This window comes from Pinus tabuliformis, chromosome 4_1, assembly GCF_031772625.1.
Source record: "Pinus tabuliformis cultivar Carrire ecotype Pingquan chromosome 4_1, CPIR1, whole genome shotgun sequence".
In the NCBI taxonomy this organism is placed as follows: Eukaryota; Viridiplantae; Streptophyta; class Pinopsida; order Pinales; family Pinaceae; genus Pinus; species Pinus tabuliformis.
In genome coordinates, this window is record NC_142303.1 from 494,356,224 (window position 1) to 494,374,263 (window position 18,040).

General features: G+C 38.5%; 1 protein-coding gene across 2 annotated transcripts in view; it reads left to right on the top strand.

The window, feature by feature from the left end:
- Positions 1-573: 573 nt before the first annotated feature.
- LOC149176684 (sterile alpha motif (SAM) domain-containing protein) overlaps positions 574-18,040 on the top strand; it is a 142,181-nt gene continuing 124,714 nt past the window's right edge. The window contains exons 1-3 of one of the 2 annotated variants that reach the window (XR_016258073.1): positions 574-2,391; positions 5,159-5,320; positions 5,662-6,027. Coding sequence is in view for 1 of the 2 variants with exons in the window: in XM_089419950.1 (XP_089276076.1) it covers positions 688-2,391; positions 5,159-5,320; positions 5,662-6,027 (2,232 nt within the window). In the remaining variant the exon portion in view is untranslated. The remainder of the gene's footprint in view (positions 2,392-5,158; positions 5,321-5,661; positions 6,028-18,040) is intronic. The other variant, XM_089419950.1, reaches the window with a different exon arrangement.

Below are 18,040 nucleotides of genomic sequence, written 5' to 3' on the forward strand. Positions count from 1 at the left end.
TCGTAACCAAGGAACCATTATGTTAATAGGAGACACACTATGAAGAAGAAGGTCAAGCAAACATATTTACCTTGAGACTAATAAACCATAATGTAAGTAGAAGACACCATGAAGGAGGACATTGAACAAGCATACTCACCTTGTAATTAATCAATTATTATGCTGGTAGGAGAAATCACGACAATGAAAAAAGAACACCTGGAAAACAAACATACTTTCCTCACACATAAAAAGAGAATAAAATCAAAACCAACACATCTTGCAACTAATCAACCATTAATATGACTTTTTTTAATATGACTCTCTTGAGAGTCATGCTATAAGAGACTAACCTTGAAATAACATAAGAGAAAAAAGAGTTGTATAATCATAAATAAAGTAGACACGTTGACCTCTCCAAGTATTACTTTGAAAACTTGACGAATAAAATCTCGATATCCATATTAAACTTTGAATATGATAAGACAAATTTCTAACTACGCTAATCTCCTTCACTCCCAATCCAAATTACTTATAAATCACTTACAAGGCCCTGAACTTTAAACACCTAGGAGCTGACCTCGTTATGTGACCAAGTTGTTTTTGAAAAAATGGCTCTTATCCGTCGCATTTCAAATTCGATTACATAAAATAGGCCCGCCGCGTTCATTTTTGAATCAAACGAAGGACCGCCGTTCAGGCCCGTCAATGAAGAGGAGGAACTTGCCAAGCACACAGCACGAGCAGATGGGTTATTCACAAAAGCAGGAGCAACAGGACTCTGATTTAGCCATTGCTGTGGCTCTGGCCATGGCACCCGAGGACGACGATTTTCAGTGCCCTATCCCCAACTTTTCAATAAATCAAGACGTCATCCTCAAAGCATACAAAAAGCCCAAAATGACCAAAATAGTGAAGCCACACAGCAGACCCAATTCAAATCCTCGGAAATCCTTGAATAACCCTCAACATACCAGGAGGAAAGGCAAACAGAAGGTCACAGAAGGCAAGGGGGATGCAAAAGAGGCTCACCCTGTTAAAGACATTACCAATATATCTTTCAAAACAAATAAATCCAAGGAGAACACAATGATCAATATGCCTTCTCCGCGTAAGAATGGTATACATAATGATAACAGGGAATTCATAAGGAAAGATGCTGGCAAAGGAATGTCAATTGAAAGCAGGTTGCTCTGCAGAGGAAGAGACCATGGGCTAGAAATGGACACACTATTGCCCTTAGCTGAAAAGGATATGGATTCTCCAATTGTTGAACCTGAAAAGGATATGGATTCTCCAATTGTTGAACCGGGGGCCCACTTGAGTGGTTTAGTTGAAGAAGGCCTGAAGTCTCTGAGTTTTGAACCAGGGATTCAGATGAATGATTTAGTTGAGGAAGGCCTGGAATCTCTGAGTTTTGAACCGGGGACTCAGCTGAATGTTCTGATGCAGCTATGCTGTACTGCTGAAAGAACACAGGAAGCAGGCCAAGTCTTGGATGATAATGGTTTTGAAAATATAGAGGTCGAGGGGTGCTGCAGTGAAGGAGAGGAAGAGGACATTATGAGTCTGATGACTCAAGCCAGTAGTCTATATGGAATCCCTGAAAATGATCTATTTAATCAGGGTAACAGTCCTTCCAGACTCAATGGCAATGGTTCCTGCCATAGTGCTGAAAGAACACAGGAAGCAGGCCAACTTTTGGATGATAATGGTATTGAAAATATAGAGGTCGAGGGGTGCCGCAGTGAAGGAGAGGAAGAGGACATCATGAGTCTGATGACTCAAGCCAGTAGTCTATATGGAATCCCTGAAAATGATCTATGTCACCAGGGTAGCAGTCCGTCCAGACCCAACGACAATGATTCCTGCCATGAAAATGATTTGGATCAGGTCAGTAGTCCATGTGTAATCCCTACAAATGATTTAGGTCAGACCAGTACTGCATGCATAATTCCTAAAAATGATTTGGCGCAGGACAGTACTCCTTTTAGAAGTTCAGCTGATGACTTACGCCATGAAAATTATTTAGATAAGGACTGCGCTTCTTGTAGAAGTTCATCTGATGATTCAGGTCGGACTGGCGGGCCTTGTGGAATTCTTCACCGAGACCTTGGTTATCAAAAAAATACTGTACTGGCCAGTAGTCCATGTAATATCTTTGATAATGATTTGGGTCTGGCTGACACCTCGTGCGAAATCCCTAAGTATGATTTTGGTCCTCGGCAAAATTTGGTTCAGGTCAGCACCCCCTGTGGGATATCAAATAATGGTGTGGACGGTGTATATTTGTTGGATCAGAGACAGGTGTTAGTGCATTGCCCTGTCTGTGGAATGGGAATCACTCATTTGAATGACCAAGAACGCGAAGCACATACAAATGATTGCCTCGACAAGGATGAATTGCACACGGTAACTCTATTCTCCACTCCAGGGGATGCATTCAAATGCTGTCCGATTTATCAGTTATTCTGCATGTAAATTTAATTTAGGGTTCGTAGAGCATCAATTGCAATTTTTTTCTTTGGAATTGCTTCAATACATATATCTCAAGAGGTTACATCTCAAATATTGAACTTCATTTGTCTTAGTGCCAGGTCTAAGGATATCTATTCCGCCAAAATTGTCTGGGACTTGTATCTGATTTCATCACTTTGAAATTCATGCGGGCCATATGGGTGGGGCAAACCACACCAAGAATGGAATCCTTGTGGATTACCTAAAAGTTAAAACTCGTTAACCTCCCAATGAACTAACGCTGAATTGGCTAAATTACATTACTCTTGTCCGAAGGCTGTAGAGTTAGTTACTATGTAGCTTCGAATGCATTATGTTTTTGGCTGGAGAAGCCGCACACAAGGACTTTTGATACATCAAGGTCACATGTTTGTCTTTCTGAGTATTTGGCTCCATACCTTTTGGGGTTATACTATTCAAACCTGGGATTGAATTTTATGATCTACATGATGTCTTTTAAGTTTTCTGAATACACACTTCATATACTAATAAATGACATTGCTCCGCAATCAGTCAGATAGTGGAATACATGGGTTATTAAACTCTTACGTCTAGTCCTTAAAACTGGACAGATAGCTGATGCCTTCCATCCAATTGGCAAGAGTTCAAATATCAATCAAGAGGCACATTCAAGTGTATGTCTTTACAGTCTGGTATGGATGGGGTAAGAGTTTAAGGAAAGCTCAATTAGTTTATTGCTTGCAAAATTGAAGGTAGAAGCGGATGTATACATGTAGAATCAAGGACGCTCTCTAAAGACATGCGGACCACTTTAGGTGCACCTCTTATGTTGGAAATATTTAAAAGGGTAATAAAAACATGAGAAGACGTAAATCTCCTGCTCTAGATAGAATTCAAATAGAACTTAATCCTTGATAATCTGTTGAACCGTTGAATCGTTGTCATGAAGCAATCAAAGGAGTTACTCTGGTACTAGAAGTTAATAGAGATCTTATCAATTTGATCCCTGAGTTTGAAGATTAACATTTGATAAAGGATTGGAGATTAGTCTCCTTGCCGAATCTATCGTACAATTATAGCTAAAACTCTTGCTTTAAAAATTAAGACCAAAGAATTACTCAAATAGGTTTAATTGGGCTGCTATAAAGCTTGAAAAGTCTCATTCCAGCATGGGAAGTAAAATATTAGGCTAAAAATTTAGTCCAAAATATGGGTATATCTTTGCTTGATTTTGAAAAGGTGTTTGCAAGAATTGAGTGGGAATTTATAGGTGCTATGCCAGCCTTATGCCGTAGGGTGGCTTCCAAAATTTTGAAAATTTAAAAAAAGCAGACATTGTGGGACACCCATGAGCATAAAATCATTACAAACCATCCAAAGTACCATGCTTTTTCTAGTGAAATATTAACTTCAACCAGAAAGGACTGTGACATAACGAAACTCATAAGACAGAGCTCGTTAATATGGAGAGTCTTCAGCATGCAAATTTGGATGTTGAGCAGAACCAGAATCAGACTGAATGGATAAAAGATGCTAGATGGAGGCTCCCTTGGCCTGCAATGAAATAGTATGTCCTGACAATTCAGGTGACACATGTTTGTTCTCCTAGTTTGAACCTAGTCCTGACTCCTGAACGGTCAATCTTAACCTCGATTTCAGGCTTAATCGAGGAGTGCCACCCATCAACAGCATCTTCTACCTCTAGCTCAGGCACTGGATCCCAGCCGGAATCTATCATCTACCTAACAAGCCATCCATTGTCAGCAATTATAAACCCTTCCCTTGCATCTGTCCCCACTGATAAATGTTATAAATTGGATGCTAACAAGGCAGAGATTGATAAGGATGCCCCTGCCTCTGTTCCCTTCATAACCTGGCCTCCTCATAAAATGCACTGGAATAATGAATCGGAGATAGGGGTCTAGACTCTATCCTTTGCCTTCTTCTCTGAGAAGAACCCACTAACTCATTATTCAAAAGACTGAGTGAGCCTGGCTGATAAATTACCTTAATTCAAAAAGTATCTTAAGTGGTTTTCATCTATGTCACAGTCATCTATACTTAGTCCTTTTTACATTAAATCTTCAGATCTTCAGTCTTGCATCTTATATATATTTAATATTGCTTGCTTGCTTGCTAAAGTAACATTTCTGATTATGCAATTAGCATGTGGAAATTCTCTGGCAGGCTGAAAGTCTATCCCAAGTTTTACTTGAACGCTGATTATTTTGAACTGAAATTGCCGAAATAGCATAATAAGTGGCTTAGTTAGCACCTAACCATTAATTTTGCGTTTCTTTGACCTTGTAGAGACAAGTTGTATTTTATCTTTGTAACCATTTTGACATGTTCAAAAAGACAAATTTATAGAGTCTGGCTTTTTGATTTCTGTCCTCTTGAGTCTTTAGACATAGAACTGTCCTGTTCTTCAACTTCTGAAGCTTCTTATTTTGCTGCTTCACCATGATAGCTGAAAATGAATCTAAATGGTGGTTTAATCTTACTCTTTGAATAAAAATTTAATGAAATGCATCTCTCGTCAAATTTTCAGATTTGTTCTCAGAAAGCTGTAAATACCAGGTGGCATATCTGTTCCTTTATAATAGAAACCTAAACCTCTAAAGTCTAAATTTATTACTATATCCAAAATTTAGTACTATATCCATGTTTGGGGCCTCTAACTATTGAGCAAATCATGCAGGTAGTTAGCAAAGAAGATTCTCCGAAGGAAAAAGCCTCTGAGGCTGTTGTTGATGTCACTCCTGTGCTTGAATGGCTAGAGGCTTTAGGCCTTTCTAGGTATGCTGAAGTTTTCATCAAGGAGGAGATTGATTGGGACTCTCTTCAATGGCTAACAGAAGAGGTACTTTGTTGTTTTCCAGATTCAGGGCTGTTCCTTTTCCTACAGTTTATCTCTCATTTCATTTGTAACATTTCACTATCACTTGTGTTCCTAAAACTTGTGGCCCCTTATTAAGTTGGTACTTTTTCATACTTGGTATCTTAACATACAAAGGATATCAACATGGAAAGCATGTAAAGACATGCATGTGGTCTAGATAAAGAAATTTATGTAAAGACACACATGTAGTTTAGAATCTAGATAAGGCAATTTAAGTCATCATAATTCTTCGCTGTGCTAGTTAGAAGAGACTACCTTTTTTGTTGACAAGGTTGCCTTACATAATTTATTTAATATGACAGGACCTTAATTTTCTAGGTATTACTGCTCTTGGTCCAAGGAGGAAGATTTTGCATGCACTGCATGAACTAAGAAAAGGAAACAGTAATTCAACAGAGGCCAATACAAACATTCCTAAAGCAGTAGCAAATATGGATGATAAATCCCAGCTCAGAGAATCAGGGAACAAACTGATTACCGAGTTTTTCAACAGCCCTTCAGGTGTTGCAGTGAGACAAGTTGGTTGCCATGTTGAGACACAACAACGGGAAGACAGAACTACTATGATCTCTGGCAGGAAAAGAGCTAGGATCAAAACTCGTCCTAGTGCTGCAAAACTCACTGGCATCCCGGAATGGCTATGTATTCCAGGAACGCCTTTTCGAGTGGTATGGTTTTCATCAATTCTTGTCTTTTTTCTAGTTTTATGTTGCAGTTGTTTTTTTCATCATAATATAAGAGCTTAAAACAACTGAATCTTTACAACCTGATCTGACAAGATTAAATCTTCATACTGAGACCATCTTTAAAACCGTGCATTTGTTGCATTTAGATTGAGTTCTACTTATCGAAGGGGCCATATGTAGAGTCATCTCGTACATGTACTCAAATTCTTCTGTATGTATCTTTGTGCCACTTACCTATGTTTTTTCATTACATGGATAATGGCAATGCTAATAAAAATTGTTGTACATTCTCTGATTAAGAGAAGTGAAGGGTAGCTGTAATTAGATTATGCCAGAAACTATTATAGGTCTCTATTCCCTACTAATTGATATAAGTCCTTGGGCAAAAAATCCTTAACATTTTGCAATGGTCAATGAGTTAATTTCTAGAGGTCAATGTTAATGATCATGTTATCTTACAGGTTTCTTGTATATATGAGACTAACAAATTAGAATTTGAGAAATCAAATCATGAGATTTATGGCAATGTTTTCAAGGGTAAAAAGATATTGTACAATATCAACAACTGTATGAGTTCTTTATATAAGTGATCTGTTATTTGTTCATTATATAAGAGACAGATTATTTGATAAACTCTCAGAACTATTAGAAAGATTGGTGTTTGATAGCCTATCATTACACTGGCATGACTGACCTTAGGATGCTCCGATGCATATATCTATCTTTTGGATGTGATTGTATTTTTTTTTGTAAGCTTCAAATTCTAGTGATCAATCAGAAATTACACCATATACATCCATATCTGTTACTTTACCGCCGTGGTCTGCCATTGGGGAAACCAGACCAACGACGAAAAAGTAGTGCTTTAGTCCAAAACAGGACATGAGAAGTACAGCGTTCAAACTGTTTCCTATGCATGCTGCTAACATCAGTGTTCCTAGAGTTTATCAGATAAGCATAGTTTACAACATTGCAGCCAGGTTGCTGATGGATTAGATAAACAGAAAACATATGTAAAACCAAAGAGTAATGTCAAAACAGAGAGTCATGGAAATGTGGAAACATCAATAGGTGCTGCTGGAGTGCGTGGAGAATTTGGACCTTTGCCTTTAGAGAGCAGAGCCTTGATAGGTGCCAACTGAAGTGCCATATCACGATGCTTATGGGACATATTGTGACGCTCTGCTTGAAGATCATCTAGCAGGAGTGAGAGCTCTCTTTTGGCATCATTTCATTCCAAAAGAACCTGGCCTAAGAGAGATTTTATATGCCACTACAGCTCTATGGTGCAGAGGTATAAACTTTGTCTCCCCCCGGTGTCCTTGGGGTCAGGGATCCATTCTGCTACAGAATCTAGAATTTCAGCATCCAAAAATTCATCTTGATCAGCCATTGCCTCTAAGGAAGCGTGATCAAGTTCTAGCTGAATATGATTAGGCGTAAGAGTATGGAAAAGATGGGCAGCAAGATGAGCCCATTTTCTTCCACGAGCACTGCCTCTGGATTTGTTGGAGGCTCCCCTATGGCAATGTGCTTGCTGGCAAGGTATTGTGGCTATGAAGGTAATAAAGCAGAAGCAATAGATGGCCCAAGACCGCCGCCCAGGAAGAGAAAGAGCTAGCTGAGCAATCATGAGAAGTAGGATGGAACTAGGATACAAAAGAGCCACGAGGACGGATAGCTCAAGGTGATTCGACGTAGGGGAGTGAAAGGGAGACTGGGGAGAATTGAAAGTGAGGGAGGCAAGGGAAAGAACAACCTAGGTAGATAGAGCCCGCAGACACTAGCCGAACAGAGAATCCAGCAGAGACAACACAGAGAAGCTAGCATAATCCTCCAAAAAAGCCAAACAGAGAAACCAACACAGGAAACACCTAGTGGAAAATGAAATTGAGAAGACGACTACTTGAGCCCAGGTGCAAGGAAACAAGATAGGAGTGTGGAAAGCATCCTCATTCCAACTACAAATTCTACTAGAAACATTGGAGTCTATCACCTCGATAACATGATAGCAATCCTGTGCCTATCACCCTGGTATAGTGAAGCAGAAGGATTGGCTTTCAGCATCAGCAAAAGAACAATGACAGAAGAGGGAGTGGAGTCCATGGGAGAGGCCAGGTTAGGGGGACCTGGACCTGCCACCCAATGAAAAATAGAAACAACAGCGAAAGGTAGGAAGGTGAGCAATAAGGCAGTAATGTTTTTCGTGCTTAGAGCAAGAATGGCATAACCAACAAATTTTCCATAAGTAGTGTGACTTTGCCCCGTTTTTAGAGCCTTCGACATACCTACTTGCAGGGAAAAGTTTAAGGATGGAAATTTATCTTAAAGTTTAGAAACCTTGGCGAATCCCACTAGTCTATAATATGAAATCTATAAAATATTTGGAGATATCTTTGTAAAAAAATTCAAATTTATAATATTTTTGTATAGTCTATATCTAATTTTTTGGTGATTTTTAGGGTAAAATAATTTCATTCTATAAAATTTGGGTGAATCATTTTTACAAAAAAATGTAAATTAGCGATTCTTTTTTTTGGAAAAAGTATAGAAAATTAACCCATGGGCGAATATTAGCCCCTAAAATTTTCCTTGCCTGCTTGACAAAATAATGAGTTCACTTGCTGTGAGTTGACGTGGGTTATCATTGTAAGGGATGTGTTTTAGTTTTTGGTAGAATCGGAAGTGATCTAGCCTTGAAAATTGGTGGAGAGGCTAAGGTACATGAGTTCTACAGAACCCATAAACCGTTTCGTGAAATTCCACCCGGATTGTATTTTATTAAAATAATTAATATTTTTAATGGAGTTCCTAAGTCTAAACTTAGGGAAATTAAAATATTAATGGGTATTAATCAAAATATGGGTGAGAATGATCTAGAAGGCGGATCAAGTCATGTTTTAATCTTAGCCGTTGAAGACTCAACAGGAAAAGTATAAAATGGAGGCTTGGGGTTCATTTGGAAATACACACAGAGAGATTGAGGAAATCGATTTTCTGAGGTGAGAAGTTCTCAGGAGGAAAATCGATTGGGGAGATCTTGCAGCTGAGGGGCAGTGAGAATCTGGAAGAACGACTTTCCGAAGAATACTGTCAGAGGGGTAGAGAGAGCTTGTAGAGAGGTAGCAAAGTAGCCAGGAGAATTGGCGCTGGGCCAGTCTGGGCCCATGCAGTCCTGATGCAAAGCCAAAAGGGCCAGTGCAAATCAGAAAAGCTGCCTGTCACGCAAAATCCAGAATTGCCGGAATAGTAGGGAACTGCTAGAACTGTGGGAACTGCCGGAATAGCTGGGAACTGGCAGAACTGTGGCAATTGTTGGAACAACCTAGAGAGTTGACGCAGAGGGCAGAGAAGGTGACGCACAGCCAGCGTAGAAATAGCCAGGGTTAGCCAATGTTGTGTGGATCAGCTGAAATTCTACCGGGTGAAGTGAGGTAAAACTCACTCAGATTTTCCGCCAGTTTTTCTCTGTAAAGGATTGCTAGATGAGCATCCTAGATTTGTATTTAGATATTTCTCCTGCATAATAATAAACCCTCAGAACTGCTGCACCGGTTTTCCCGCATTGGGTTTTTCCGGGGACTATTGTGTGCAAAAATAAGTGTGTCCTATGTATCTTGTTCTTTGCTCTGTTTTCTATTTCACGAGATCAGATATTTAATTAGTGTAGGCTGCATAAGTAATTTGCTTCAGTATTCAAAAGAATAACTTGATGAATGTAATTTAAAATCAAGTAGGTGAAGTAGATTCAGATTTGCTGCACTAGGGGTTCCTTCGAGTCTAGGAATTTTCACAATGTGTGCCAAATGGAAGGTGGGACGACCATGCCTCCCCCATCCGTTGAGTGGGATGACAACATTAGGCTTCTTCGTCAACAGGAGAAATCCAAGTCACATCTAAACTGACTAGAAGATCTAATTGCCATGTCAACCCTCCACCAAATCTCAACATGAATTTTTCCACAAGATAGTCCATGAGTAACAGAAGATTGGTGCCTCAAATAGCTCACATACCATAGAAGACTGGTCCCTTAAATAGCTCACATATCACAAAATTCTGGTTCCCTAATTAGCTCGTATATCACAGGGGTATGGTACATCAAATAACTCGTATGTCATAGAGATCTAGTTCATCAAATAGCTCTCATGTCATAGATATTTGGTCCATCAAATAGCTCACATGTCATAGAGATTTGGTCCATCAAATAACTCACATGTCATAGAGAAAGGTGCCTTAGAAAACTAGCATTATCAAATACAGAAGATGCAATTGGAGGCTCGCTTTATTTTAGAAGAATGTGCCTCAAATTCCCAAGCCACAGACCTGAGTTACTCTTCCAATCATGATCACTGAATTGGTTTCCAAATGGTGGAGGATATGTGCCAATATATGGTTGTTTCGTCATCCGAAAAGATGCCTCTAAGAGCAGAGCCGACTTGACAATTTGGAGGGACAAATGACACTTTTAAAAATTCAACTTTTTGCTTCTTTTACAAGGGTCACGAAAAACGTGCCCTTTTACATTTTCTTTTGACCAAAACAAAGCATGAAGAACATGCTAGAAAATAATAATAAATTTTCTTCTTTTGTTTTTATATAAAATACATATTGATACAAGTATAATGAAAATGATGAAGACAAAACCTAGTTACAGTTTCAACATTATGAGGCATACCATCTATCATTGGAATCAACATGATGAAGAGAATTTGGCTACATTCTTGTGCCACTCTTGTGGCGCAAGAGTGTAGCCAACCAATATCATTGGAGTACGTTATTGTTGCTTATATTAGTAATGAAGGTTTCCCAAATAGGAGGAAGACCTTGAAGTGTGACCATCACCGACTCTCTATTAGATAAATGCTCACCATTATTTTTGCAATTGATCCCTTAGTTGGGATACCCTCATGACATAGGATTGCACAAATTCCCCCTTCTTCATCTTCAATTCCTTGAGTTGATTCTTCAAGGAGAGGATATGATTCAAGTTGTTGACCTCATACATCCCAACCAACTTATCATAAATTTCCTTAGACTTCTTCAAGCTTCCAATAAAAACAAATAAATGGTCTTGCAAACTCTCAATGAGAATTTTCTTGGATTTGAGCTTACCTTTCTTGTACTTGGATTTCGTATCAGCTGGAGCATTTTCCAGAGGTACAAGAACTTTTCCTTCCACATATTCTAAGACATCATTTTCATCCAATATCACTTCCAACTTGATCTTCCAAGCAACAAAGTTTGATGAGTCACCCAGCTTCTTAGAATCCTTGAAGTAAGAGGTAGACATCTTGACCAAGTCAAATAGGCTCCTTCAGCTTCTTCCAAAGATGATTGCTCTTGTCTCTTGTCTCCTTTGGCTTGTCTTCCCCTTAGCTTTGATACTATGTTAATTTTCCATTGTTCTATGTTGTTACAATCATTTTAGCCCAATTCTTTTCTTCAATTAGCAATCAATTAATCTTCCAATGATAAATAACAATTGTAGATAGAGCAATAAATGCAATTACGGTAGGAGACAATATAGAGCAAGTCAAGAGACACCAATTTTGGTCAAAGACTAGGGAAAAACCCCACAAGGGGGAAAACCCTTTCAAATTCTTCTTCTGATTAGATTGTCGTAAAATGTTCAGCAAAGAGATACAATAATCCAATTTATCAATCAAGTGTCAAAGCCAATCCTTTGACTATATAACAAAATCAACCAACTAATATCCAAATGATGAGCCAATAGTCAAATCTGTCCCAAGTCAAAATCAATGGCAGCCAACAACAACAAATGATGCCCTAACCAGTCCTTAAGTCAACGGTCAACAACCCTCCAAAATTCTTGGTCAAAATACATACGATGCAGCCATCCAAGTTGGTCAAAGATCAATGATAACAACTCCAAACAACTTGGTCAAAGTTGATCGACAGAGAGGGAAAGTCTGCCGCCCAAATATGCAATCAAAGTTTGTGGTCAATAGAAGTCAAATTGCCTAGAATTCCTCGATTTTTGTGACAGATACAAAACCAGTCAAACCAAGTTAAAGTAACGAGTAAAAGATGGTCAATGAACTGGTCAAACTATCCCAAACAGAAGTCAACACAAAATTTCAAATTTGCCTCCAAACCCTTCGCACGTGTGAGGGAGAGACCTACAATTTTAGATGTATGAACCAATCCAAGAAGGAGAGAGAAGAAGAATGGATGAGCTGATGTGATGCCAAATGAGGTCGACTTGTCTTGTATTTATATGCCTCCTTGGAGACCAAATTTTGTCTTTTGGCTGACCTGTACTTTTGTGTCATTGTGTGTTTTTACATCAAAAATATATTTTTCCTTGACCAAATTAAATTCTTCCAAGGGCAAAGAGGGTCTTCTCCAGATGAGGAAGGTTGTCCAAAGGAGGGAATTTGTCCTTGATTTGCCAAATTAACACCTTTCTCTGTCTTCCTTTAATACACCATTCTTTCTTTGACTGCTTTTCTTCCCCTGACATGCTACAGTTGATTCGTCTTGTCAATATGCATTAGTAAAACCATGAGTCGTGTAATTTATCTATGACTTTGCTTTCCAAAACTGCTACTCCACTGTATACAAGGCTGACTAATTTGCCCCACAATACTGATTACTACTTCGACGAATTCTTCACATTTGCCATTCCAAATCAACCTGTTGAAAGATAAATCTTCAACTTTGCAACCACTAATACTTAGACTCGCCCTCTTCAACATTCACAGGACAGGGAGTCATCAAGCTGGATTATTTAGAATAATGTATGAACCAGCTTTGCAGCCAGATCATCCTAAACATTGACACCTTCCATTGTAGATTTATCATGAACTTGTGACTTCATACATCTTGAGAGCATGACTATTGAAATTTTTTCGTTTTCTTGATCTTCTTGCTTTTTTTTCTTCTCCAAATCTTCTTGTATGATATTAGAGTTCTTCTTCCTGAAAACTGCCATCATGTATCTGCAATCACGAGCTATATGCCCATAGTTATGGCATTTGTAACATTGAATGTTGAACCTGAATGATGGAGGAACTGACATATACTTTCTACTGAAAAGGCCATTTTGAAATCTGTCTTGCAATCCTACAAACTTTCTTCTAGGGTTTTGATAATGTCCTTGATAATCATCCTTGTCATAAATTCTGCAATCCCTAGCCATATGCCTGAAGTTAGAACATGAGAAACAATAACCATTAAACATACTAGGGTACCTAGATGAGATGTCTTGTCTTGATGATCTTCTGTAGACATTCTTTCTTGGAGGAGGTACAACTCTTTGTTGATCCTTGTCCTTGATTACTTCAACATTACTTCTTGAAGCAACATTTCCATATTTATTCTGTTCTTCACCTTGATTTGGCCTTTGAGGGATTTTGCTATCAGGCTTCTCGTCAATTTTGCTCTACGACGACTTGGAGCTTGTCCCTTCATTGCATGGAGCTTCACTTATTTCTTTTGCTTTCATCTTCAAGCGAGTAGTTTTTTGATGATTATTCCTTCAACATCTTGCAATTCCTTTTTTTGCCATTCTTTGAGCTTGTTTATTTCATTTAGAGCTGCATCAAGCTCGTTTTGCTTTTGACTAACTTCTGTCTCGTGTTTTTGAATAGATTCCTCTAATTGGTTTGTCAAGATATTCTCTTTCTTGTCATCAATGCATTATTTGAATAACATCTTTAGTACTTCAGACTTTTGTAATAATCATACCCTCAACGATCTATAGCAACAACAATATTACAAGCTCTGCCCTCTCAGGGAGCAACTAAATATATTATTCTTTAGTAGTAATCAATAAATTACTTTGGCATGGGGTACACATACTTTGTTGTTAGCGGAAGCAACTCACTCATCAAATGACTTAATAACAACGATACAACACTCTGCAACTATTAGAGCCTATTCTAAGCATCAAAGAACTAGACAAGCATTTTATGATACCGGGCAAACAACAATTCTGTCCATGTAGCCATACAAACAATAGTGTATATATCCAGTCTCTGGTCATCATTCTCTTTGCACATGGCCATAGTTTCTCAACAAGAATGTTGTGCTAGAAATCATCCAAAAATGCTCTATACAAATTTGCTGTGCCAATAAACCAAGCAATGTACAAAACTTACATTTGCCTACAAACGAACTTGTGTTACTAGACCAACAATTGAAGGTTTCAGAGTCGCATAGGTCTAACCAGATTGCGCAACATATTGTATTAATATACCTTACGCACTGGTTCTTTGATTCTATCTTGCAAGCAACCTTTTATATCTCGATCAAAACAACACACACTTACATGGATCTAGAACCCTACTAGATTTATAATGGCCTTGACAATAACACCTGTCACCCTTGTTTGTTTTACTCTTAGCCTTTGTCAAAAGAGCGAATCAACAAACTTCACACTCTGATTAGTCTTGAATTAAGACCAACAAAGAAATACTTATGAATTCATATGCCACCAAATGACCATCTCACTGGCATAATGCCGCCTTATGACCATATTTAGTCCTTACAAATTGCATCCATTGAGATATCAACATGAACCAAATCCATTTCTTGTACTCAACCCCTCGTGCACTATGTATGTGGCCAAAACTATATTATTGGACCAATGAGTCGTTTACAACCAAACAAGAGAACTTTGTTTGAAGAAGTTGTTACGCAACTAAGCATTGCATAACAAGAACCATGACTTTTTCACGTTGTTGCTTATTGGCTTGCCTAGATAGATCGAGTAATTACACTGATGGATGTACACCTCAGTTTACAACATTAATCGTATTGCCTTTAACATGAGCCAAAACATAAGAAAACAAAAAATACAAAGATTTTTATGATCAAGCGTTGGTGCCAGAGATCGAACTTCTCAAATGTGCCCATGAAATGCCTCAGGAATGTCGAAATGGTCACATAACTCCGAATTTAAGCCTCAAGAAGGTTGCAGAGATGTGTATGTCGGATTTAGTCGGCTATAGGGGTCTGAAACTTGCTCAGTAATCCTGCTTAAATTGCTCCATCAACCCAGAAGAAATCTTAAGAAAAGTTCAGCTTGTTGTTGAAGATAGGAATTTTTCTCATGGCCACATAATATCTGCATCAGAGAATGATAATCTGAGGAGGAAAAACACGTCTATATTTATAGTGATGAAGGGGCTTGATAGGAGGGCTGACTTGTCCATACAAACATGAGGTGGACCTAAAACTTGAATTTTAAATTTAAATTAATTTTCGATCCAAAAAAAACCAACAAACGTTAGGGTTGACTTTAATTCAATTTTTTTGATAAATTATCCTTCATAAAAAACCTCTTTTGAATTTGACTAGGATAGGCCCATTTTAATTTACTTTTCTTGAATAACCAACAACTGCTTATAATATCTCCTTTGGGGCTTGTTGATCACAAAATTGGGCTCAAATATTTATAGAGGCATATCTCCTCAACCGTGAGGAGTTATGAGGGGTATTGCCTATCGTTGGAATCAACATGATGAGGAAAATGAAAATGGTCATGAGAGCAAGTTCGCTGATCTTCCTCCTCAAATTCTTCAAGAAGTGCCGGGCAATATGGTCAGATAATTGGGCTCTAAGACATCAGTTCCAATCAATGTGATCCAAAGACGAATATTAAGAGTGTTCAATGACCAATGTTGGCATCAATGACAAAGCCATTCAACATGAAGCACCTGAACCAAATTCCAAACCAGATAAATGTGAGTCTTTGAACACTTGATTCCACCATTTAACTTTCGCTTAGGTGTACCTTAGGGAAGATCCCCTTCTGCTAGAGAGGACCTAGCTTAGATCAGAGGAAGGGTTGATGTATTGATCGTGAGAAGCCTTTGTAAGTTCAACTTGGGCTTGTAGCTTGGTGGTTGGGCCTTTTCCAACCTAGGGTGTTGCTTTTTGTTGTAACACAATACTTGATAAAGAGTCAACAAGTGCATTGGAGATGAACCATAGATGTGCTAGAGAAATAAATTGTAAGTGTGCTATAGAGTGATAACCATACATAAAGGTCACACCAAACAACTTTTGAAATTTTCTTGCTCCCTTGGTTAGGTCTATAACTTAACCAAGCACATAAACACACTAGAGATGCTCAGCTATGAAGTGTTGAAGAAAGGGTAACTAGGTTCGGTCTTCACAATGACATGTAATTATGACTGATGTAAATGATGTAATAAAGAGAACAAAATTATTATTGTAAACTTGCTTCATGGGTTTCATGAGCAAGTGATTTTAGAATAATAGGATTTGTCATTTAGAGTCTAGAATTAATGTCATGTATGAAGAGCTCTTCTTGAGCCTATGTTTAATGTATACAAGTCTATAGAAATGCCTAGAAGCCCTCCAAAGACAAGCACAATCCATCTTGAAGAATTCGGCCTCCAAATAACAAAGGAAGTCAAGTCGACTCACATATGGAGACACTCCTGTTCAGCATGACATGTCGGCTCAAGTGTAGAGGTAAACCACTATATATAGGGTCACCACAGAAGGCAGAGAATTCAGACAAGCATCTTTGTGTTTTTTGGATGGGTACCATAGAGATGAAGACTCGACCTGCTCATCAATCTTGGTAATCACTGTCCCGACATACTCGATGTAGTCACAGTCTCGACATATTTGTGATGAGGAGGATCTAGGTGATCTCTCAGTGATACACTCTCGACATACACTCTAGACACAGTCACAATCTCGACATAGTTGTGATGAGGAGGATCTCGATGATCCCACAGTGACACACTCTGTCTCGACATACATTCTAGACGCAGTCATGATCTCAACATAGTTGTAATCATGGTCTCGGTCATGATCTTGATGAAAGACATAGTTACAAGGTCATGATCTTGATGAAGATCTCGGTGCAACTCTCATATATATATATATATATATATATATATCTATATATATATATATCTATATGTATGTATCTTAGATCTCGGTGCAACTCTCTATACATATCTTAGTATAGAGATATCATTGTTATGATGAATATTTCGGTGAAGGTGCAACAATGGTGCAATAGTAATGATCTCAATAGTGCGGTATTGATGGCCTCAGTGTTGTAGCAATGATGATGATCTCAGCAATGATGAAGAAGAGGATTGGTGTCTTGGTCTTGGAGTGGCCAAATAGGTCAAGGGTCATGGTCTTGGTATTCGTCAATTGGAATCTCTATAAAAAGAATTTGTGCAGGTTTTCCTCTCAAATAGTGAGAGGTTTTGGCCTTGGCAGAAAGCCAACATTTTGTGTTCATGTCTCTTTTGTTTTGGTAACTATTTGATGAAGTAAGAAAACACACACTAATAATAACAAGAGAAGATTGTGCTAATAATAAAAAGTAAAAAGTGCCTTATAAGTAGTTATCATCGTGAGAAGAATCTTATTAACCTAATTGCCCTAGATTCTTCAACATGAAGCACCTTGCACAACATAATATAACAACAAACAGATCTACAACAACGCACAAGATTTATTGGCAATTTGGCCCAAATCACGTTGCTCATTAGTCCATCAACAAGAAAACCATAGTGCTCACATACTAGGGATGATCGCCATTTACAAATCCTGATATAATGCTATAATAGATAGTATACAAGTCTGCCCTTTGACTAGATACAACTAAGGCTAAGGCTTGGTCCATCAGGTCCTCATTTGCCCAAATATAAATACAAATTCAAATGGTTGTCCTTTGCCTACAAAAATGACTAGCAATATCTTGACTCACTTGGGTTGTTCCATTAGCCTTTAGTTCCCACACAAGTCTCGCTGTACCTTGTTGTATCCCACTTCCTTTTGCTGCTACAAAATTCTTCTAGCACATTGTCTGCTCCTTTAGACCACAGTCAACCTTGCTGCCCACCTGGAAGACTCCTTGCCTTGCTATCTAGCCCTTGGCCATCACACAAACTTCTGTCTAGGCTTTGTACAAGCCACAATCACTTCTCCTTAACCCTAGCCCTTAGTGTCTTGGCCCTGCTGTAGCAACCTT